This window comes from Raphanus sativus, chromosome 4 (genome assembly GCF_000801105.2).
Source record: "Raphanus sativus cultivar WK10039 chromosome 4, ASM80110v3, whole genome shotgun sequence".
In the NCBI taxonomy this organism is placed as follows: Eukaryota; Viridiplantae; Streptophyta; class Magnoliopsida; order Brassicales; family Brassicaceae; genus Raphanus; species Raphanus sativus.
The window spans coordinates 9057409-9082306 of NC_079514.1; the positions used below are offsets into that span (position 1 = coordinate 9057409).

General features: G+C 34.6%; 6 protein-coding genes across 9 annotated transcripts; 3 read left to right on the forward strand and 3 right to left on the reverse strand.

Moving 5' to 3' along the window:
- Positions 1-354: 354 nt before the first annotated feature.
- Positions 355-3968, reverse strand: LOC108831457 (flavin-containing monooxygenase FMO GS-OX-like 8). The gene is made up of 7 exons (XM_018605006.2): positions 3294-3968; positions 2959-3029; positions 2705-2863; positions 2537-2619; positions 1083-1218; positions 799-972; positions 355-698 (listed from the first exon to the last, which is right to left on the reverse strand). The coding sequence occupies exons 1-7, from the start codon at positions 3862-3864 to the stop codon at positions 513-515; spliced, it is 1380 nt and encodes a 459-aa protein (XP_018460508.2). The 5' UTR covers positions 3865-3968; the 3' UTR covers positions 355-512.
- Positions 3969-8463: 4495 nt separating this feature from the next.
- On the forward strand, positions 8464-9432 carry LOC108861050 (remorin 1.4; the record flags this gene model as incomplete). Its single annotated transcript, XM_018634880.2, has 4 exons — positions 8464-8743; positions 8807-8960; positions 9044-9125; positions 9232-9432. Coding segments are annotated over 4 exons (717 nt in total), but the record flags the coding sequence as incomplete, so codon positions are not given.
- Positions 9433-12505: 3073 nt separating this feature from the next.
- Positions 12506-14904, forward strand: LOC108861392 (transcription factor PIF7). 2 transcript variants are annotated; one of them, XM_018635243.2, is made up of 6 exons: positions 12506-12846; positions 12976-13387; positions 13467-13580; positions 13660-13725; positions 13934-14317; positions 14577-14904. In XM_018635243.2, coding segments are annotated over exons 1-6 (1101 nt in total). In that variant the 5' UTR covers positions 12506-12844; the 3' UTR covers positions 14700-14904. The 2 variants fall into 2 exon arrangements, with proteins under 2 accessions (XP_018490745.1, XP_018490746.1); XM_018635244.2 differs by having other exon boundaries at positions 12550-12846; positions 13476-13580.
- A 40-nt stretch (positions 14905-14944) lies between these two features.
- On the reverse strand, positions 14945-16940 carry LOC108858314 (uncharacterized). Its single transcript, XM_018632263.2, has 2 exons — positions 16820-16940; positions 14945-16353 (listed from the first exon to the last, which is right to left on the reverse strand). The coding sequence occupies exon 2, from the start codon at positions 16343-16345 to the stop codon at positions 14945-14947; it is 1401 nt and encodes a 466-aa protein (XP_018487765.1). The 5' UTR covers positions 16346-16353; positions 16820-16940.
- Positions 16941-19079: 2139 nt separating this feature from the next.
- LOC108805374 (heparanase-like protein 2) lies at positions 19080-22306 on the forward strand. Of its 3 annotated transcripts, none has more exons than XM_018577405.2 (9): positions 19080-19235; positions 19981-20235; positions 20337-20557; positions 20630-20778; positions 20851-21084; positions 21169-21361; positions 21433-21558; positions 21657-21756; positions 21853-22306. In XM_018577405.2, exons 1-9 carry the CDS (start codon positions 19215-19217, stop codon positions 22234-22236), a joined length of 1683 nt encoding a protein of 560 aa, XP_018432907.1. In that variant the 5' UTR covers positions 19080-19214; the 3' UTR covers positions 22237-22306. The 3 variants fall into 3 exon arrangements, with proteins under 3 accessions (XP_018432907.1, XP_018432906.1, XP_018432908.1); XM_018577404.2 differs by lacking the exon at positions 19080-19235 and adding an exon at positions 19787-19893; XM_018577406.2 differs by lacking the exon at positions 19080-19235 and adding an exon at positions 19819-19898.
- Positions 22288-24864, reverse strand: LOC108839155 (probable leucine-rich repeat receptor-like protein kinase At1g35710). Its single transcript, XM_057009835.1, has 11 exons — positions 24705-24864; positions 24333-24480; positions 24161-24232; positions 23925-23996; positions 23677-23748; positions 23446-23589; positions 23272-23352; positions 23106-23177; positions 22952-23023; positions 22793-22864; positions 22288-22663 (listed from the first exon to the last, which is right to left on the reverse strand). The coding sequence occupies exons 1-11, from the start codon at positions 24787-24789 to the stop codon at positions 22573-22575; spliced, it is 981 nt and encodes a 326-aa protein (XP_056865815.1). The 5' UTR covers positions 24790-24864; the 3' UTR covers positions 22288-22572.
- Between the last annotated feature and the right edge of the window lie 34 nt (positions 24865-24898).

Sequence of the window (24898 nt, forward strand, 5' to 3'; positions counted from 1 at the left end):
TGTAGTGGGGGTTGCCCTCACAATATCTCTTTTTCATCTCTGGCTTTATATCTCACAAGGCAGGTATATTTTATATATATATATATATATATATATATATATATATATATATTTAGGATGAGATACTCATTGAAATATGGAATGGGAATCAAAATGTTTTCATGTTCTATATATATAGTTCTTATTTAAACTTAACAGAATTTTCATTTTATAGAATAAATTATGTGATATCCTAATTAATCATTTAACAATGTTTATAATTTAATATGAATGAAATGGAAGATAACTTTTTCTATTCTATAAATTTAAATAAACTTTTTTTAAAAATACATCTACAATTTTGATAAAAATGAATATGATAAATTTATTTTATATTTTATTTATTTTTATTTCATTAATTCACTTTTATTTTTACCATTCAAAGCTTTAGTTTTCCTTAACTTGGTTTAATCCGGTCAATATATCACAGAAAGTTTGAGAATATCAGAGTTGAAACTTGCATCAAAAGCTTGCTAAGGAGTAGTGAGTTGGGTGAAATAAGGGTTTTGGAGGGTTTCTTGCAGGAGATCATCGTCGTCCCAAGAATCTCGATAAGTATCCAGATTTTCAATGGAGTTCAACAAAGCCGACATACACAGCTCCTTTCTCCATTCCTCTAGATGTGGAAACCCAATGTAGTCCGCGTACTTATCGCAATACTGTAAATACCATGCAAAGAAAAATAAACAAAGATTTGGATGAATATTATTATAATGATCGATCTTCGACCCAAAAGAGAGTGAAACTGCGTGATTTTACATTGAACTCGCGGATGTCATGAGTGTTGCGTTTGGGGATTCCGGCTGCTTCTCTAGCGAGGTAGAACTCGGAGATTGATTGCATCATATCATCAAAGGAAGGAAGTGAAGTCTTGCCTGACAAAAGCTTTGCGATCCATTTCGCTTGTGATTCAAAGAATGGGAACCCTATCAACTGCAAAATCCTCGTAACACCAACGTTGAGTTAACCGGAGATTGATTGATTGATAATCATATACTTATATGATTAGGTTTGTGCTTAGCAGACTAAAAGCACTGTATTACCTTTCGAGGGATTCCGACAAAGGAGAGAGAAGGAGAGAGGAGAGGTGAGAACGTGTGTTCGAAGAGTGGGCCAACTCTATTATCATCAACCTCTACTATTCCTTTACTATCAAGAAATGGGAATTTGTACCAATACCTGACCAAGTGTGCACACGTTTATTCGTTTAAAATCGAAAAACAATTATAATTCTTAAATCTAAGCACCCATATTTACATTTCACTTATTTTAATTTCTTTAAACAACAAAAATAATTTGTTAACTAGGAAATACTGACGAGAAATGTTTATTCTAAGTTCAAAACAAATTAATGTTTATTCTAAATGGAATTCATATATGTTAACTTTTCCTTTTCTTTTGGAATGAATCTATTGGTGTCGGTCGACTCGGTCCCAAGAAGTAGGGATAAGAAAAAGACATTGTCGTGGAAAGAAATTTGACAAGATTTGTAGTCCACTCTTGTTGACATAGACTCTAACATGTAAAATGAATAGTACTTCCTTTCTGTTGAAACATAACATAGAAAAAGATACCAAAAGTCTCATGCAATATATATTAGAGATTAAGGCCATATATTGTTAATGTAAAGATTTTCGTCCCGAAGTAGTCGCTGATTTAGTTGCTGAAGCAGACGTCATGGTGAGTGGTGAAGATCATGATGAGTCGAAATGCTGAGCTGGAGTCGTGTAGACTTGGAGAGCAAGGAAGTATCTTGGAGAAAAGACAAAGAAGAATAAACTTGGGAGCAAGTTTATGACTTAAAAGAATAGGAATAAGTGCATTCCAAGAAAATGAAAGTTGCACTTATTGATATGGAAGATGTCCATATTGTGGTTCCTTGGAGACTAGAGTTTCGGGAACGTGGAGTTAGTATAAGATAGCTATGTGGTCGTCTGTAGAGAGAGATACAAAGACACAGAGGCTAGAGAGAGAAACGCTTGGAAGTGTTTTGGGTCGTGCTGAAGCAGGGGCTGAAGTACTTGACGGTGGAGAGACATAAGCGGATTGCTTAGGAATTGTTCAGTGGCGTGTGTTAAGGTGTAACACTAGACGTGTAAAGCTGATTAAGCATAACTTGTAATAGAGTTTACAAGGCGATTTTTAATAAGAGCAATTGATGTTTGCTTGTGTATTTATCTCTGATTTAGCTTCTGCATTACTTTATTGTTTGTGTCGTTTTGCACTTACATATATCTCAATTTCCACTAATGTTGATAAAGGATAACCGTAATATATATAGTTAAACGATTTTGCGAATCAAACGTAGTATATTTCAAAATATAAATGATATATACTTATATAATAAGAGTTATATGGCCCACATTAATATATTTTGTTGATTCTTCTAGTATATAGTTACATTTTTCAAAAATTACGTTTAAAGGCCACAAATACGTATTGATTTTTAATAACAAAAACTAATTTACCATGATGTAAAAGATGAAAATAAACTTACCCAGTACAGTACAAAATGGTGTCAGCTACAATACAAGACCCATCAACGAAAATGACCCGTCCGTCTTCCTCTAGAGATTCAATCTACAACCATTCGAAATATATGAACAATCTTTTTTAATAATATATACATATATATGAAATTAACGTGGTGATGGTGAGAGTGTACCTCAAGATGAAGATGGAAGTTATGATGTTTTGAAATGACTTTAGACAAGCCAGGAGCAACGTCAAGTGATTTGGCACTTAGATGAACTTCTTTTGCAACTTCCACAAGCTCTATTGATATGTCTTGTCCACTCATCGAGCAACCAACGACCACCACCACCTAACATTTATCATCATGCATCATACAGCATACAACATGGGAGTCACTAATTATTACATATGAATCATCGAGTTTTATCGATTAATTATTTTCACCTCATCACGAAAAGGATCAGGCACTCTGTAGATATGGCTATGAAGTTGCTTCCTCTTCCACAAATCCATTCCTACAAAAAACAATAATAAAAAAAAAACCCAAACTATCAAAAACAGCACTATCCTTTTTAAACTTTCTGATATGAAAACTAATTTCTCAACAGAAAATTTTGAGTGTTAATTTTGCATGGACTCCAAATAATTTGATCCTCCTGTCTATATCTAGGAAGTAAGAATCATACACGGTGTAGCACTATATAAACAATGGTAATTTTTTTTTACTCTTATCCTATATAATCAATGATAAACAATGATAAATTCACATAGATATGTACCTCTAATGGAAGGCAATCTAGGATAAGAGTAATGGCCAGAGGCAACAACAACAGCATCAAACACTTCTTCAACAACCTCACCACTCTTCTTCTCTACACTTTTCACCATCCATCTCTTCATATTATCATCAACATCTTTATGATCATTCACCATCCCCACAAACTCAACCCTAACATTAAACCTAATCATCTCTCTCAAGCCAAACGCCTCACAAAAATCTTTAAGATACAACCAAAGCTCCTCGTGACCGGGAAATCTCCTCGTGTCTCTTCCTTCCTTAGCTGTGAACGGAAAATCAGAGAAACCCATTACCTCTCTCGGCGAAATCAACCTCAAGGATGAGTAAATGCTGCTATGCACTTTTAGGGCTTTAGTTTTTCCCAATGGATCTTCTTCTTCAACGTTTGGTTGGTATAGCCATTGTCCTCCCACGTCGTCGTTTTGCTCCATCACCACCACCTTATGCCCTTCTTTCTTTAGCTCTCTCGCTGACACTAACCCTGATGGTCCTGCGCCTATTACACATACCGTCCTTGATTGGCTCTTAATTGGCTCTGATACTAACACCATCTTTGTGGTGGTCGGAGATAGAATGATTATGATGTTAATTTTCTGTTCGTGGTCTCATACTCTCATGGCTCATGGGGCATTGTATAAATAGTTGACTATTTTTTGTTTGTCAGATTATTTTTTCCTTTTCTATTGGTTTATTATTGCATTAAAAGTTAAGTTCTAAAACAAAAAGATATACTCTTTAACAAAAGAATAATTATAAGATATACAGTGGCTACTGTTAAGATATACACTCCAAGCAAAATGTGTTTACTTTTTCTTGTATAGAAATTATAGTTATTAAACCTACTTTATTTAAAATCTATGAAAATGAAACTTTAAACAAAACAATAAATTTATAGAGCTAAATTCAAATATTTAAACTATATTAATAGAAAGTATACATATATATATATGTATATAAGTGTTTATATTATATCATTTTCATATAACATATTATATATTACTATTTTATTGCTATATTTTAACTAATCAGTTTTATTGACTTAGCGACTTAGATTCAATAGGATTAGCTCCTTGCCTAATTATTAAGTTAATGAAATTCACATACTTAACCAAAAAAAAACGAGGCGTAGGTAACAGCCAAAGTTTAATATTGGAGCCCCTTTTGATAAATGGAGCCCCTTTCGATCAATCAAGATCTCTGACTGACCAGCCTAAAGTTAAACCGACAATTTCAATCTTGTGTAGGTGCAGTTTAATATTTTTTAACCGAGGAGAAATTTTGTTCACGAGGGATACTTGTTCGACACTATTTCTATAAATTTCCTTAAAAGACAACCGTGTAGTTTTATTTATCACAGATTTGCTTTTCACATCTGAACTGTTGTTAAAATTAAAGTGTTTTTTTATTAATCTGCAATATTCCGGATTATGGAATGATTCAGACTTCTAAATAGAAATATGGTTTGTGGATAACCCTCTTTCCAAATATGCAAAAGAGTCCAAAAATATAGACTTATATTTGTGTAGAGGTGTTCAGAAGCAGCGTAGCTCTTTTTCTTTACCACTCGACCACACATGTCTGAACAATTTTTTTTTTGATGATCCTGGTATCCGAATGTTTTGAGAAGAATTCGACTAACGCCTAATGACCATCTCGGAAATCTGGGCATTACCCGTTAAAAAACCCACCGAAAACATTCAGGAGGGCTGGTGATCATCCATGTCCGATTCAAAGTGTTATTTAGAAAGTAGGACTAAGTTAATCGAAAGACATATTGTACTAAACTTTTTACATTGATCCTTTTCACCAATATTAGTGAGACAAATAGCAACCTTTTCATCTGTTTACTGGAACCGATATCAACATAATACATTTATCCAACTTTTCTAGAAAGTCATCGATCTTATCATATATCATAAAATCATGGTTTCTATATTATACTATTACTCACTCTGTTTTATTCTACAACTTTTTAAAATTTTGTTTCACTTTGTTTGATTTTTCTCAAAGTTCTTATGAAAAGGTTATATTTATTTAATATGGCTGACTATTAATACTTTAGTAGTTTGTTATCAGTGAAAATGCTATTAAATAACATTTTCAATATAAAAACATAAAATCATTTATGGCTTCTTATTATTCTAATGATTTTAACCAAAACATGTTATATAAATAGGACAAATCTAATATCATGTTAGAAAAAATATCTTGTTAGAATATTTGAGAAGTTTAATTAAGACTTCAGAAAATTGACGTATTCTAATTAATTTGCTTTCCGGTTTAGAAGAAAATAGAAAGAAATCTTTGCCGACGAAATAGATTATGTAGTTGTTCACCGAAAATGGAAAGGAGTCGCGTCATTGTCACATAATATGGCACCAACCAGTGTGGATTCTTTACACGTTGCCAATCTGAATAATTTGGTCAAGTCCATACCATATTAATTTCTTTTTTTATCCCTTGAAATAACATATCATATTATTGTATACACGTATAATTAGGTTAAGTCCACATCATATCAATTTCCTTTTCTCTCTTCAAATCTTGTGCTTTTATCTAAATGACTGTATAGTTTAAAATAGATAGAGTATTATTTAATATAAAATTTAGATTTGATATCAAAATTAGGTTGTTAAAAATCTCTTGCGAATTACCTTGTCAATTATAAAACACGGGAGTCTTGTTTCTAGATAAAAGAGGACAACGGTGTACGAATAGGATGGGTTAATTGTCGAGAAGGGTCGACAAAACTTATTGGCATGAAGCTGCATGCTATCGGATTAATTAAGCACTACAATCATACTTGGACACAAACAAGAATGAGCTAATACGGACACCTATATATAAACAAAATAATTGATGTGTCTGGTCCAATGGTGTGACTACTGCAGCGTGTAATGAGTGGTATACCAGAATGGTTATTAAAATCGAAAATATAAAGAAAAACAGTTGCCGTGACCACCACAAAATCTAGAAGAAACGTGTTTCTCGCCGCAGAATCCTTTCTAGCTACGAGTCGTATGGTTCATTTTAGTTTCCATTTTCGCATTTTTAAAGGGAAAATAGAAGAATGAAAACTCTTTTTTACTTAGTTTCTGCAGTTCTTTATTCTAGTTTTAAATAGTATTTAAGAACAAATGCTCTGACCTCTCACTAAACACAAGCCGCATTTTATTGTTTCCGGCCGGCGGTTTTGGCTTTCACAGCCACCGCCGGTCCGGTTCCTTTTGTTTTTTCTTTTTCTTTTTATGTTCTGCATGCGACTATCGGAAGGAATGGGACAATCGGGTCCCTTTTGCTCTCGTTTTCTTCGGCTCCGAGATGAAGAGGCGTCTCTCGTTCTCTCGTCGTTGGTTTTTCTGTTTTCTAGTTTCCGGCATCGCATCTATTGCATGGTGGACGGTCGGCTAAGCTTCCGGCATTGCATTTTTTCGATGAGGGTGAACGGTCGGCTCTCTGTTTTTGCATCGCACGGTCTCTCCGGTGTTGACGGCGACTTTGGTTGGATTCCGGTTTCCGATTGTGACTTAGTGGTGTTTGCGACTTTACTTCAGGAGGATCGAGGGTGTTCTCTGATGAAGGAAGCGATGAGGTAGAAGAAGACGACTTTGCCGGCTCTGGATGAAATATCAGAATTGGTTTCGATGACACTCTCCGGTCAAAGAGTTCAGGCGAAGATGATGGGTGAAGTTTCTGTCTCCGGCATTGCTCGGACGAAACGAGAGTTCGATCGGGTCTCGACGTTTGCTCCGTCGTGAGTTCGGCCATGTAGATGCACTCGTGACACTTGCTCCTGTGGGGCGGTGTTGTCTTACACATGTGCGGCTGGTGGTGACTTCGGCGCATGGAAATGCAGCATATCGATTTGGGTTTGCATCTTGAACTTATTTTTCGGTTTTGGTTAGGTCTATCGGGCTTTGTAGTTTCGGTTTATCTCTTTCAGTATGGACTTGTAATATTTCGGAACTCGGACCTTTTAATAAAATACTTTTAGATGGCAAAAAAACTCTTTTTTCCTTCTGTTTTTTTTGACCAAATTTTTTGTTTTCTCATTAATCCTATCAAGTTTCATGCACAGATATTATGTTACCGAGTTGTGAAGTCGAATGAAGAGACTTCACCGACAGATTCGGTTAGGAGGTGGTTAAGTTTAGTGTCGCTAGCCAGTAGCCACATTCTGAAAGCTTGATTTGGAACTGCTCCAGTGAACCATACCATAATGTAGCAAATAACATGCGATCGAAAAAGAAAAAAAAAACATGCGATCGGATAATTGGTCCAAGTAGCCTTTGCAGAGAAGGTATGGTTATAAGCATGTCCAGCTACTAAGAATCCTTTGGCCCAAGGTAAGAATAAAGTAGCCCAAAAGTGATCTAACTATCTAGCTAAAAGTTTGCAAGACTTCACATTGCCCATATTACAGTTTAAGAAGATTGATATCAAGGGCCTTAAATTGAGCAGTTAGGCCTATACTAACATTCATTTTCCATTCGTTTCAGAGACCAGAACCTCTTCTTCTCCTAAAGGCCCAAACGATAACAGTCTGAATTTTCAATACGAAGGAAACGGTGGCTTTGTTTAGTTATTATCTGACTAAATATGTACATGAAGAATAGCATATTAGAACACATGCTTTGATACTTAGCATGTTCCTTCACAGTGGAATACGAATTTCGGGCTATTTCTATGTTTATTTTTGCTTCATGAACAAACAGCCATATTTCCCTCATAGTATATAAGACAAATATATGAAGCTCAAACAATATTGGAGTCTCTTGGAAAAATAAATAAATGGATAATTTAGTAAAGCAAAGAAGGAGAAGGTAAACGTCCAAATCCATTTTATTTAATTTTATTGTGTACATATTTTTTAAGAACTAAATCTTATTATACATCTAAAAACGTTTGTGAAACGATATAATAATTTTGTTTTCAAAAAAAAAAAACGATATAATAATAATATATACTTTCTTTTTGATCTTTATAGGGTGTCAATTTCCGAGAACAGACAAACGGATTTCCCAAGTCTATTAGAACTTGACATAACTGGTATATATTTCACTTGGTTAACATCTCTTTATATTTTTGCATATTATAGAAATATCACGTTAATTTTTTGGAAGATGTTGATAAGCTTTTGCCTTGTTTAATATCAAACTGAAGATAATCCAGCACTAAACTGGCTGAAAAACCAAGCATATTGGTACGAGAAAAATGACTACTACGACGAGAAAGAGAGCGATTTTGCAACGTCTGTTGCGGCTGCTGCATTTGTCATCACATCAATGGAGGATGCCTATAAAGAACATGCGAAAAGAATGAGAGAAGAAGCCAAGAGTTCTCGCAAGAAGAAAACCAGTCCGGTACTAATACCTAAAGCCGAAGTAAAGAGAATCAACAGATCATTTACTCAAGACTTGACTATTGGAGGTAACTAAGTGGTTACTAGCCTATGTTGAACTTATAAAAGTTTTAACTGAATCTTTTCCACAGGGGAGAGTTTCAGGAAAAAAAATATGGACAATATTCCACAAGAAAACCGTCGGGCACAAGAGGTTGGCTCATCCTCTAGAACATTGGGACTTGCTTCAGCGCCAAGTAAAGCAGATTCTTGGGAAAAATCTCAACTCCACAAAATCAGATTAAGGTCAATTTTCATTCTTAATTAGTAATTAAATAAAAGGTATACAGTTTTTTATTGGTAATCTAGAAAATAAACTTTTCTTGAAGGTATGAGAAAATGAAAGCTGAAATTGTGGGTTGGGAAAATGAGAGAAAATCAGCAGCTAAACTCAGAATGGAGAAAAGAAAGGTTGTTTTCCCATCATAATTAAATGACTAAAACATTATTTTATTGTGTATATTTAAATACTCGACTAGTAGATAATTTGATTTTGTTTTAAATTTGTGCAATTAAGAGTGAGTTGCAGAAAAGAACAGAAATTAATATCCAGCATTATAAGGCAAAGTTAGCACGGATCCAAGTAATTGCTGATGGAGCTAAGAAACAGCTTGAGGAGAAGAAGAGGAGCCAAGAAGCTCAAGTTCAAGAAAAGGTGAAGAAAATGCGTCGAACTGGAAAAGTCCCTGCCAATTATTTCTGCTTTCGATGTTACTAAAATCAAGACTATTACTATCAATTATACTATATTGTGTGTACGATAACAAAAAATAATCATTCTCAGTATATAATCAAAAATTAATATGATAGTCGATGTTTACTCGACTTCTATACCCTATACAAAGACGAGTAAGCACAAAAGAAGGGACCAAAGAGGATTCTGATGAGAGATAACAACTGCTAAGTTTTAGAGATATATGATCTCAAATGAAAATGAGGCATTCTTTGGTCCAGTGAAGCTTCCCTCATACCCCTAAGTTTTTTTCTCAATTGGTAAGAGTAGCAACTGCCCTATGTGATGGTCAGGACCATTAGCATTTACTATTCTATCTTCTTATTTGGAAATTATGTAATACTGTCATGTCTGTCATTGTACAGTTCTATATGAAAAGATTTTGACAACTTCTTATTTATTTATTAATGTTTTTTTCCGTGTTCTTTGAATATATGCTGTGAAGAATTTCGTTCGATGATCTAATGGTATGAATCCGCGTTTCTTGAACAATAATAATGGCCGGTTCAAATGTTGAAATGCATTCCAATTATAACTTTGTCACAGCCTCATTCTTTTCTTGAAAAATAACTTCAATTTGTAAAATCCAACAAAAATTAACTAACTTGATGGCTTTTCTATAAAAAAAATTAATACTCACAGTAAGTTTACCTTTATTAATTTATCCACAATAATCCATGATAAATAATTACCAGAACTGTTGGTCAGCCACTTGACCAAATAGACTTTCTATGGATGCTATGTTACTATAGACAAAAGTAGAAATGAAAACCATAGAGCTAATGAATAAAAACATATATAGACCAATATAACTGAATAGAGGAACTTGTATGTTCGTAATTAGCTAAAGTATAAGAAGCAGCTTTAAATTATTTCTACAGCTTGTTTTGATTAACTGAAACAATTATTTCATTATATATGATAATATGAATAATTAGAAGCCTTAAGTTGAACATAACACAGCTCTTTTCAGCAAAGTAACCTCATTGATGTACGTGTTAGGTTTGTACTCATAAGTCCACATATATCCATGAAGTGCAAGAGTACACTAGTACATACAATATTTAAACATAAGAGAAAGATATATATATATATATATATATAATACATAATGTTTCAAAAACAACATTTACTTTCCAATTTTAGTCATATATACTTTATAATTTATATAACACCTCAAAAAATTATATAACACCACTGGTCAGTAGAAAGGAAGATAATCATAAATCAAATGATTAACAGAACAGAGATTAAACGTTAGGAAAAAAAAGAGAGAAGATAATATGAACAGATAGACTATGTTCACAGTTTTTTATTTGAAACACAAACTACGTTCATAGTTTTCTTTCCAAAAACTATGAACAGATAATCTTCAGAGGAGCGTTAGGATTCGCTGTCAAGAATCTAATGCAAGAAGTTGATTGGCTGAATTTACAGATCAAACCCTGGGTCCCATATACTTATCCAATAAAATATGTACACGTGTTATAGTTACGACATTAGTTTTAAGCTGTCGGCCGTAAGCTCGAGCGTGGGTGGATGGGTGAGATCACTTAAGATCTTGATGTGACACCAAATGATTGGGATATCTTTAGGTTTACAAATACAAAGGTTGATCTCGTAATTATCACATATGTCAACAAAACTTATACTATTATTCTGACTGTATTACATATTTCGTTCATAACAAGTTTATTAGCCACCGTCAAGGCTATTCAAGCTAGTCCTTCAAGTAATGATTGTAACCAAATTATACTGTACAAGTAATAAAGCCAATGATCTAAAAAGAGATTGTTTTGCAACTCTGATCAACTTGAAGCTTCATTTATATCTTTGTAAAATTTGCATGCAAAATCATAAAATTATTAATACTTTTTTGACTTTATTCTATCTTTTACCATAAATAGAATTTGAAGTTAATTTTTTCAATGCTACTATATTTTCATTCTATAATGGAATAAAAACAATGAGATTACTAAAAAACTATGGAGTTGTGATTTGTCACTCATGACCTCTTCAATAGTTGCTTCTCTTTTTTAATCTCAGTATTCAGTTTTTCGTACCTTTAATATCTTTTTTTGGTCTTTAATACGAAGGATGCATTTTTTTATAAATATATAAATTTTTATTGAATAAATTTGATATGGACTCAGTTAAAAAAATTAGTTCGAAAATGGAGTAATAGATTTGTTTGTTTTACTCATGATTATATTTTCTACTCCAAATAAAGTAGAATTAAAATAAAATCTACCATGGAGTTACTCAATTTTATTATAAAATTAGAATAATACATTGGAAATGTTCTAGGCAACCAAAAAAATTAAGAAAATGCAAATATAAGAATACAGGAGAAATAAATTCAGAGGCATTTCTACATTGCAAATTTTTTTTTAAAAAAAAATAAAAGAGATTCAAACTCTGTGTTATATTAATATTGATGCGTTAAAAAAAGATGTTATATTAATATTGCCTTCTTAAAAGATCCGTATGAGATAATTTATTGATAATGATGCTTTTATTATTTTTGAAAATGAATTCCTGATCACATGTATAAGTTGCATAAAAATGTTTCAGTATAAATGTTTATGTGGTCAAATACCAAATAAAGTCATTTGGTATTCTGAGGAATGTCGACAGAGAAGAATAGATTAAAGAGGTGCTGAGAAGTGAGACCATTCCATATTTGATTTATTCCTCAGCAACTTGTATCAAATGGACTTGTTGATACCATCAGCCTCACATCTCATTCGAATAATCGAATACCATAACTATAGTTTCGGATTCTTACGTGTTTGCTCCAGTAAATATATGTCTTCTATTATTTAATGCATCTATCTATATGTATGCATACTAAATTACTTAAGGCTTCAACTACGTTTATGTAACGATGAAAATTCAGATTTTTCTTTCCATAAAAAAACAAGAATCTATTATTAGAAATGTGCTTCTTTCTTAATCGGTGAATCACACGCTTTCCTTTATACCGAGTGGTCAAATGCATGCAATAAATGATCTTGCCCTCACTGCTGAGAGTTAAATGACGAAAATGCCCTCGTTTATTGGATTTTTGTGGGCAGGGAGAGGATTCTGGAGCTTGAGGGGGCAGGGCACCAGCGATCCTTTGCCACACATGTTCTCCCTCCACATAAAAACACCATTTGACGTTTTGCAGGGACCATAGTGTAGAGAGAGAGAGAGGCTCTTTATTATATCACCTCAATATGGATCAAATGAAGATTCATTTCATGAGTTGTCGCTGTGATTGTGAAGAGTTTGAAAACAGAGGAGAACAACATTATTCAAGCAAGAAGAAAGAGAGAAGAAGGGCCAACAAGAAAAGAAAAGCTGAATTGTCAGTTTATTCTCTGCAAACGTGCGGCCTAAGTAACAACAACACATGTATACTCTGTTCCTGACAAGAACTACTCTTTCTCTGTTTTTTTTTTAAAAGAGACAAAGCCTCACGCTTCTGTCTCGTTTCTTACTTTGTTACTCTCTCTGTTTAACACAAAACGAATGTCTTTTCAGGTCGAACTACGGAGTGAAAGAGCTCACATGGGAAAATGGGCAACTAACGGTCCATGGTCTAGGCGAAGGAGGAGTCGAACCAACGACCTCAGCTAACCTTTTATGGACCCAAGCTCTCAACGGGTGTGAGACTTTAGAGTCTGTGGTCCACCAGGCGGCTCTGCAGCCAAGCAAGATGCAGCAGCTGCAGGACCACAACAACTCCGAGAGCAAGGACGGATCCTGTTCAAGAAAACGCGGTTATCCCCAAGAAATGGACTATTGGTTCTCTCCTCAAGAAGATAGCCATAGAGTTGGTCACAGCGTGACTGCAAGTGCCAGCGGTACCAACATGTCTTGGGCTTCTTTTGAGTCTGGTCGTAGCTTGAAGACGGCTAGAACCGGAGACAGAGACTATTTATTCTCTGGATCGGTAAGAACAAACCAAAAAAAAAAAAAACACTTTTTCATTTTCTGAAAAGATGACTTGAGGAATAAATAATGAACATAAGACTTTACAGGAAACCCAAGAAACTGAAGGAGATGAACAAGAGACTAGAGGAGAAGGTGGGAGATCTAATGGAAGAAGGGGACGAGCCGCAGCTATTCACAACGAGTCTGAAAGGGTAAACGATATAAATCTTTTTTTTTTTTTTGCTTTTGGAATATTGATATTGACTGTTTTGAGTTTGTGTTTTGATGCAGAGACGACGTGATAGGATAAACCAGAGGATGAGAACACTTCAGAAGCTGCTTCCTACTGCAAGTAAGGTATATATATATATTACATGATCTTTAAGAAATCAATAAGCGATTGTTAGACGATCTATAGAAGATTATTGTTTAATGCCTAGACCAACTTTTTTTAAAAAATCATTTTGTTCATACGTAACTTATGGACTAGGCTGTCTATACCGATTTTTTTTTATCTATATACCACAAGTCGGTTATTAGTTAAATCTCTATATGGATATTGTAGGCGGATAAGGTGTCCATCCTGGATGATGTAATAGAACACTTGAAACAGCTACAAGCACAAGTTCAGTTTATGTCCTTAAGAGCCAACTTGCCACAACAGATGATGATGCCACAACTGCCTCCACCACAATCAGTTCTCAGCATCCAGCACCAACAACAACAACAACAGCAGGTGCAGCAGCAACAACAACAACAACAGCAGTTTCAGATGTCTTTACTTGCAACAATGGCGAGAATGGGAATGGGAGGCGGTGGCAATGCTACTTATGGAGGTTTAGTTCCTCCTCCACCACCACTGATGATCCCTCCTATGGATAACAGAGACTGCACCACCAATGCTTCTTCATCTTCTTTATCTGATCCCTACAGTGCTTTTCTCGCACAGGTAAGATCACTTGACTGTTTTTTTTTTGGTTAAGGGTGGGAGTTCTAGCTAGACACCGTAATTAGTTTTTAGATATTCTGATTTTAAGAATAATTTTTCGTCCCCCAAAGGTAGTTTGAACCCGGGGCACAAAGGAATCAGTCCCCTTGCACTACCACTAAGTTACCAACACTTTGGTTTATAAGTATTTTTTTGAGAAATGATTTGAGAAATAAAAAAAAATCTTGAGAGCTCACTGTTGTTGGTAATGCTGGTGCAGACAATGAACATGGATCTATATAACAAAATGGCTGCAGCTATCTACAGACAACAGTCTGATCAGACTACAAAGGTAAATACAGGCATGCCCTCAAGTTCTACTAATCACGAGAAAAGAGATTAGTCCCCACCTGAGTACTAGTATGAACATTTGTTGTTATCTTGATTGTAAAAACAAAAAGAAATGTATTTTTGAGAGTGATGGTAAAAACACTTGTAGAGATAAAACTTGAAAGCTTTACAACTTCCTCTTCAGTTCAGTTACTGTCAAGATACATATATAAGTCTTTTTATGTTATTCCAAGAACAGCAACATGACAATTAATAAATATATCAATATGCACAGACATAAGTTCTTGTTTTTGTTTTTTAACGCAAAGGAGTACTAACCTGAGACTCTGATGTTGAGGCCTTGCTTTGAGGTGTCTTAGTGTCCTGAAGAGAGATTACAGTTTCAAAAGCACCAATAAGAGCTTTCACTTTGGTCTTCCTCACCTTCATCAACTTATTCATTGTCTCCTCAATCACACCGTTGAACAGTGTCATCTTTTTCTTCATCCCTTGTCCATTTCTACGCCTCAGAACAACCTTCTCACGTTTACTTGCTTCACAAGAAACGCTTCTAGTCTCATCAACACCTTTCAGGTTCTTCTTCTTCTTCTTCTTCCCGACTTCGGTTTGGGTTTCCAGCTGTTCCTCAAGTTTTGGTTCGAGAGTCGTCTTCCCTTTCTTGGAACTCAGCTGCTTTGCTAGAGTGACCTTTACACCCGTCTTCTTAGGTCTAATCTTCTTTGCTACAAGTTCTGCATCACCACTTTCTTTCTTCTTAGTCGTCAACACCGTACCAGGAACTTGTTTAGTAGGAGTAGTCAAGCTTTTTAGTCTACTTCTCATGGTTTTCTTCTCAGATGATGATGCCTTGAGCTTCTTCTCACTCTGAACATCTTTGACGACGCTATCTTCAACGACACACACAGTTTTCTCTTTTAAACCTTCACCACTTATTGTCTGAGCCTTTGCCTTCTCTTTATTCTTCAGACTCTTTGGAGTATAAACATTAGAACTTGACTTCTCACTTCCCAAGCCAACAACCTTTTTAACAACAGCTGAACCACCACTCAGAGTAGTCTCGGTTCCTTTGTTCTTCCGAGGTTTATCATTGCTTCTAAAGCTTGAACCATCAACAGATCTAGCCATCTTGCTAACGCTAGATGTTTCTGAGTTCACAGAAGCACATGGTTTTTTCTTCACAGCCAATGCATCTCTCTTTGCATCCACCAAACTCTCCACTTTGGTACCTGCAGGAATCTGTCTACTCATGAGACTTCCCAACGACCTCCTTCTCAAACCTGAAGTAGCATCAGCTTTTACAGCCACTGAGCCTTCAACGCTTGTTTTCCTCACCACCGTCCATGGTTTCACCGCATCATCACGATGATGATCATGGACCTTCCCGTGTTTACAGAGATCATGAGTTGAGGGCACATGATGGTTCCCTCGATAACGGGACTGAACCTCCAGTTTACCTATCGCTCCAGTTGAATACCGTCTCAAGCTCCCACTTGGTGGCTTAATTAGCACTTCGTTAGTCTTTGCTACACGCTTTTCTTGATCCTTCAATGCTGAAGATATAACATCTTCCACGTTTCCCACATCCTTTACAATCACCGCTCTTACAAAACCTTCTTCAGACATCGTCGTCTCCTGAGGATTTGTATCAAAACTGTTCTCAATCTCTTTGATCTTCGAAATTTTATTCTCTTCAGCCATCACAGAATCTAATGACCAAAAGAGTGAACAAGACCAAAGATGAGTCAATATTATTCTTCATTACAACATCAAAACAAGGTTTTAGCTGAAAGAATCTACAACTAAAGAAGGACACATGTTAGACTTCCAAGAGTCTCAATCAAGATATGGTTGATGCTCGTCAACCGTCAATCAAATTCACATCAATGCCTAAATAACAAAATCATTGTGTACAGCATACGAATATAAATAAAGTCTCATAACTTTTTAATCTATAATATTTGAGTTCTGGTCAAAATTTGAGGACAATGACCTAATTCTACAGTGCCGCAAAGAACTACGTACTCTACACGCTGTAAACCCTAAAAGCAGTTTCAACTTTCATACCAACACTTTTTTTCAAAAAAAAGAAAAAAACTTTCATACCAACACAAACTTAACCAAAACGTAAATATAAAGATAAATCGAGAAGTCAGAGAAAGTGAGAAACGATACCTTTAGATTGTTGCTAGAGAAACTATTAACTTAGAATTCTCAGAGAAATACAAAAAAAGAAGACAAAGAAATCGGCAGAAGATGAAGAGAAAAAATAATATATATGTACCAGAATATTTTCTTCCCAAACGAGATTATATATTCTCTTTTATATGGAAACAAATTGATGAAATAAGAAAAGAAAGATTTGGAACATACACACACAAACACACATAATTAAGTTTTTTTTTTGTGTGTGTTAATTTCTTGCTTAAGTTACTTAAGGTCAAATTAATAATTACTTAAGGTCAAATTAATAATTAATTAATGTTTTCTGTCTTTAATTTATTACTTTAAAATTTATTATTGAATTTGATGCTTTCAAAAAAAATCTGCATATCATCAATCTCTATATATTCACATGAAATAATGAGAAAATATATTTTCCTATATACAGTAAAAATTCTATAAATTAATAATGTTGGGACTTTGATATTTTATTAATTTATATAATTATTAATTTTTAAAAGTTTTGTTTCTTAGAATTTTTCAATTTAGAGATATATTTTTCTAAAGTAAGAAAAATATTTGATTTTAGTGTATATACATTAGTTAAAATTTTGAAATTCTACATTTTATTATGTTTATTATATTATTAGTGTGTATAAAATATGTTTCATAGAATTTAAATGTGTTTTAGATATAATTATACTAAATCTAATTAAAATGTATTAAATATTAAAAATATAAAGATAATTTTATTGTGAATATAAAACTAACAATATAATGGTGGGTTTGTACTTATATAAAATGTATATATATATAAATTATTCATTTATAATATTAATGAGACCATATATTTATATATGATTTTCTAAAAAAAATATTATCCTATTATTTTATCGATTTGTGTCAAATTTTGAACTGACTTAATTTAAGATCAAATAAATTTAATAATTTACTAATTTATCTAATATTAATATATAGAGTTTCTGATGTAGTAGATCTATCGGTGAAAGGTTATTGTGACAAAGAAAATTGACAATTTTTTGACCAAAAAAGAAAAAAAGAAAGAAAATTGACAATTTAAAAGGATTATCAGATTCTGATCCGCCCTTGAGAAGGCATGTTTGTTTCCAAAATTTAATACTTTAAATTAAATTTCTATATAAGTTTGTTTTTAGATTTTAGCACATTTATCTGAAACCTCATCTTGATCATGCCAAAATGAAAAAAAAAAAGTAAAATAGAATTGAATATCAAAAATAAGCAAGCCGATCATATATCTCTGACACCGGTAATGTTACACAATATAAAACTAAGTATATAAAAACACACAAATTTCATCATCAATTAATTTATTATTAATAAAAACATATCACTGTTTCTAAAAAATATATTATATATCTAAACTAATATTAATTTTGAGACATATGATTCATTATTAAAGGGCAAATCTCTAAAATAGCACTTTTTAAGTTTTTGTCACAAAAATAACATTCAAAAAATAAAATGACCAAAATAACATATTTTTGTTTTGAAAATTTTATTATTTATTTTTTATTTTTAAATATTTGAACACATTATTAAAACCCACCCCTTAACTCTAAACCCTAAGTCGTAAATTAGTTAACCCAAGGGTTATACATGCATATTTACTCTTGAATAAAACTTATTTTGATCATTTTCCTCTTTATAATGCTATTTTTGTGACAAAAACTTGGTTTTGTGCTATTTTTATCTTTTCCTCGTTATTAAACATTAGAATTCATAAATTTACGATTTACTTACATTATTTATTTTAATTATTTGGACTTTTGTTAATCTATTCCTTTAACTTTTTTTTTGTTTTTAGTAAAATGGGCTTTCATTTTGAAAAATTAGATCTGTTACATTGATATCCAAAGCCCAGCCAATCTCTTCTCTCTACAGACAACATACGGATAACAATCTGTACTAAATCTCAAAAGAAAGCATGAAGAATCTAAAAAGAATCAAATTCCTTGTAATTGTTACGAGATCTCGGAGATTTAACAAAAGTGATAAAATCATAAAAATGTGATACAGTAACAATTTGAAACAATTTTCAACTTCTTAATAAAATTTAGAAATCTTTTTAAATTATTTGTTGAATTTTTTCAAATGGAAATTCCAAAAAAAACTTTCAAATTCCAACTCCTTAATTTACTATTTTTATTCTGATTTCAAATAATTTCGGTTCGGTGATATTCGGTTAAAGTAGATTGAGCCCGCTTTATGACAAAGACAAACAATAAAGAGACGGAAGTGGCGACAAAATTGAAGGATATGACAAGACTTTGATGAAGTGTTATCGACGCCAAGAACAAAACAAGCCTCTTCTTCTGCTTGCGATTCAGACACGACTTTTACAACAATCAGTCAGTTAAAACTATGGATGCGTGATTATTCTTCTCAGGTCAGTTTGTGTTCTAATATTTGCTTCATCTCAATCATCTCTCTTCGAGTTCAAGTTGATTAGAGTTGACAACATGTATGATCAATGATCATTATGAAACAAACCATATAAGAAATATTAGAACTAGACATTACCTGGTGGAGTTTGAATTGACTGTCGCCATCTTCGTCTCTGAGACCAACTTGCATTTTGAATTATATAATGACTCCTTCCACCCACCCTGCAAAATTACTTGGGCTGTAACTTTTATTTTTTCTTGACCCAAAAGTCAACTAATGCTCTTGTGCATATATGCCTCTGGAAATGTAATTGTAATTTTTTTATTTTTTGGGTCGAAAAACATAATTGTAATTTAGAAATAACTGTTGTGTAAATATACCAAAATAATGAAACTTGCAAAGTTCACCAAAACATCATAAATTAAAATATCCACGTACAAATTTCATAAACTAATAATATGGTTTACTTTTCAACTAAAATTTTGAATTGTTTCTTTTTTAAGGATAATCTGCTTATTCCAGTTCAACAACAACCATCCATTATTTATATTTTTAAGGTTTATCTCTATAGGATGTTTCTTATTAAATTTCTTAGTTTCCTCTGTAATCATTTGCTTGTTTTGATAAGCAAGTTTGAGTTTTGTTCCTCTTCTTCCTCTGTATTGTATTTTCCTTAGTTCCTCAACTAATTTTTTCTTGGTCTCTCTGAAAGTATAAATTTATGCTCTATGTTTTCTTGCTTTCAGATCAACCGATTGAGAGACGTGCGCCACAAACAAACCAAAAAAGAAATGAGCAACAACGTTTGTTTCCTTGTGTTCTTGAGTTGTCTTGGTGTTACTTCTGCCACCAACCTGGAACAAACCACTATTGTAATAGACGGTACACGCCAAATCGCTGAGATCGATGACAACTTTGTCTGCGCAACACTTGATTGGTGGCCACCTGAAAAATGCAATTATGATCAGTGTCCCTGGGGCTACGCCTCTCTCATCAACTTGGTAAATATAAAAATAATAAACACCTTTCAAGCTTTGACCACACTTACCCTAATGTTAGTTACTTCATCTAACCGAAAGGTCCTTGTCTTAATGTTTTTCAGAACTTGTCTTCTCCTCTTCTTGCTAAAGCCATTCAAGCTTTCAAGGCGCTGAGGATAAGAATAGGTGGCTCCTTGCAAGATCAAGTGATCTACGACGTAGGTGACTTGAAGACTCCTTGCAGTGGGTTCAAGAAGACTGGCGATGGCTTGTTCGGATTCTCTGAAGGATGTTTGCATATGGAACGTTGGGACGAACTTAACCGTTTCTTCCACGCAACCGGGTATGTAAAAACAAAGCCTACTTACTAGTATAGTAGTAACCACAATGATCTAAACTCTTATTATCTCTGCAGGGCTATTGTGACTTTCGGTTTGAATGCGTTATACGGTAGAGAGAAACTCAGTGGAAATGCATGGGGAGGGGAGTGGGATCACACCAACACTCAAGATTTCATGAACTATACAGTCTCTAAGGGTTACGCTATAGACTCATGGGAGTTTGGTATGTATATAACTTATATCTCTTTTCCTCTGCCTCCCTGGATTTTAATATCTTTCTTGGCTCTTTGACTAGGTAACGAGCTTAGTGGAAGCGGGATTGGTACAAGTGTGAGTGTAGAGCTCTACGGTAACGACTTGATAGTACTGAAAGATGTAATCAAGAACGTTTACAAGAGTTCTCGAACCAAGCCATTGCTTCTAGCTCCTGGAGGCTTCTATGAAGAAAAATGGTACTCTGAGCTTTTTCGCCTCTCTGGACCTGGTGTTCTTGATGTCATGACTCATCATATATACAATCTTGGTCCAGGTCTTGCATTAAAATTAGATTCTCTTTTGTAGCATTCCTAATTAAACAATGCGAGTGTTGAGTTGCGTTGAATCTTTTGGGCAGGGAATGATCCAAAGCTTGGGAGTAGGATACTAGATCCAAACTACTTGAGCGAAACAGTTTCAGGAACATTCAAGAACGTTGACAGAACGATTCAAGAACATGGACCTTGGGCTTCTGCTTGGGTTGGAGAAGCTGGAGGTGCTTTTAATAGCGGTGGCCGTCAGGTTTCTGATACATTCATCAACAGCTTCTGGTAAGAAAGCATTATCATCAAATCTTTTCTTTCTTTGATGATATTAACCAAAACCTGTTCTTCCTTCTTAGGTATCTAGATCAGTTTGGTATGTCGTCTATGCACAACACCAAAGTATACTGCAGACAAGCTTTGGTTGGAGGCTTCTACGGTCTGCTAGAAAAGGAAACTTTTGTTCCTAATCCAGATTACTACAGGTAAGTTCATAACCAACATGATTAGACTAAGTCATTACATAAACTTCTTGATCTAGCTCTAACAAAGTAAAACACTTACTTTTTCTGTATCCAACCAGTGCGCTTCTTTGGCATCGTTTGATGGGTAAAGGCGTTCTCGGCGTTCAGACAAATGCATCAGAGTATCTACGGACATACGTTCATTGTTCCAAAGGAAGAGTGAGTCAGTGTGTGTGTGTGTGTATATCTTTATCTCTCTTGTCTATAAGCGATCCTCTAGTTTTGTGACCATGGAATCTATCATATCATCTCCAGGCGGGGATAACGATTCTTCTGATTAATCTGAGTCAGCAAACTACGTTTACAGTAGCAGTCAGCAATGGCGTGAAGGTGGTTTTGCAGGCAGAATCAACGAAGAGGAGATCTTTCTTGGAAACGATCAAGAACAAGGTTTCTTGGGTAGGAAACAAAGCTTCTGATGGATATTTGAACAGAGAAGAGTATCACTTGAGTCCAAAAGACGGTGACTTGAGGAGCAAGGTAATGCTGTTGAACGGTAACCCTTTGGAACCAACGATCGCTGGAGATATCCCGAAGCTTGAACCGGTTCGTCACGGCGTGAAATCTCCCGTCTATATCAATCCATTGTCCATCTCGTTCATTGTGTTGCCTACCTTCGATGCTCCTGCTTGTTCATGAAGACAATGATGATCTTTTGGTAACTTGTAAAAACAAATGAAAAAACTTGAATAACAAATATTGGAGAATACATTAATAACTGGTTTATTCCAATCCATATTCTTATAATTTGATTAAGGATAAATATAGATTAATGGAGTGTGTCTAACTCTATACAATATGAAGAAGAAGAAAAAAAACACTTTGTAGTCTATGTTGTCTTTCCTTTGCAAAGATCAAGACCATACAAAACATCAATAGTGAAGAAAGCTAAAGTGGAACCATCTCTAAGGAGGGTAGGTCTGAGAAATTTTTCTCTACAACCTCCTTCCTAGAATTCTTCTTCTACCTCTGTCATCACACAGCAAAATCAGCATCAGAAACTTCAAGAACTTTGTGGGTACCAATTGGGTTCACGCCTTGTTTGAACATGTTGCCTTCGATGTACCTGAAAATTATAAACAGGTCTCAGTGAAGAAGACCGAAGAAAAAGCAAAACCAAAAAACTTGTCTGCACCATGATGAGTAGTCAGAAACTCGTTCCCACTGTTTAAATTCTTATACTCGGAGAACTCACATTTCTTTGAGGAATGGATGCTTGTAGAAAGCGTCTGGGATTCTCCCAGTGAATTGGTTGTGATCAAGATACCTGGTTTTTCATAATGAGCCCATGAGAATGCATATTTTATTTGGTTTGGACTGTAAGCAAAATCTGAGATAAAGCTAAAAAACTTACAGGAATGTCAGCTTAGGAATATGAGCAATGGCGAAAGGAATGTTTCCAATAAACTTGTTGTAAGACAGGTACCTAACATAATAAAGTAAGAGTTATCCCCAGAATATGGTTTGTTTTTCAGATATATTTAATGTGCAGGTGTTAGGATGCTTACACAATCTCTAAGCTTGTAAGATTCGATAGCTGAGCAGGGATTCCTCCACTCAAATAGTTATTATTCAAGTACCTTAAATGATCAGAGATTTTAGAAAGAGAAAAACTCAGTGTGTATAATAATAGAAAAGGGAAGCAAAGAGGAGATTTATGAAGGGGATGCTTACAGGTTGCGAAGAGATGGGAAACTACCATCGAAACGGATGAGCTCCCTTATAGTTCCAACCAAATGATTGTTACCAGCATCTCTGACAAAAAAAAGAAAACAAAAAAAAAACAGATGTCAGTAGTGTTAAAAGACTAAAATGTAACTTAGGAAGATGAGAAGTGGGTGTGTTTACAGATGGCGGAGGTTTTGAAGCGTCCCAAGTTCAGCAGGAATTCTACCAATGAGACGGTTTTCTTGAAGGTATAGATACCGAAGCTCGGGAAGAGCAGCCAGTTCCTTTGGAATCTCTCCCTTGAAGCTATTGAAGCTCAAGTACCTACCAAAAGAAAAAAAGAAAACATGATTTTCATTTGAAGGCAAATGGAGAATCATCAGAAGCTAGAAAACAAGAGGGTAGACTTACAAATGCGTTAGTCTCTTCAGCTCACCGATCTCAGGGGGAATCACATCTTGCAGTTTGTTCCACCTCAGGTTTCTAATGGTGTTACAAGAGAGAGTAAATGATATGATGAGATACAAATAATACCAATAACATCTTTAAATACAAATCTGTGCTTCCTGAAGTAAAAACTTGGATACTATCCCGAGTTTGTTATCTCAGAAAGATAAACAAAGATAAAAAAAGAGAGATACGAGGACAAAGGAACATACAGTACTTTCAGGCGTCTCAGTCGTCCAATTTGGGGAGGGATTGGACCAGTGAGCTTGTTGTTATGTAGATCCCTGAAAAAATCAAAAAACCATTTTCAATCCAACCATCTCCAAAAAAAGCATCAAAGCTCTAACCTTTATCTTGTCTGCAGATAGACATTCAAAGTTGTCTAACATAGATCTATTTAATGTCACACACACACAAAAAAGAAAGAAGGAGCTAGAGAGAAGCATACAGTCTAGTGAGATCCAGAAGGTTTGTTACTGCAATGGGGAAAGGTCCAACAATGGAAACGGCGTATACTTCTCTGCAAATCAGAAAGATCAAAAAGTAAAATAGTTCAGAGAAGCGAATCACTATGATATACAGAAGAAGAAGACATATAAAGTACGAAGCTTGGAACTTACAATTCAGTGACAACCCTATAGTCACCTTGAGTAGAACAGGTGACACCAGACCAAGGAGGAAGGTCTCCATCTCCGCAAGGATCGTCACCGACCCATGAATACACCACTCTCCACCCCAATGAGGCTTTGATTTCATTCAAAGCTTTCACTGTAAACAAGATCCCGACACAGATTTAACATGAGCTGATAAGACAGAACTCGGACTGAGATTTAGTTACAGACACTATCAATCAGATCTAATCATTGTTTCTACACAAAATTCAGCTCAGCTTTAAATCAGAAGTGAAACCCAACCCACAGAAGAAAAAATATTAATCTGTTAAAAGAGCTATAAACGATCCGTACAAAACCAGAAATTGAGTGGGGAGTTACCGTCTCGCTTCAACGTCTTGGAGTGAGTGAGAGCAACGAGGAGAGACAAGACGAAGATCACAAGTAGATCACAGCGAGTAGCCATGGTTTCTATTTTCGCTCAACAGCTCAAGTGTGAATGAGAACAAAACGGATCTAAGAGGCGAGCGATAATATAAAGGGAAACCATTTTTTCTTGTCCGAATGCGTGTTTT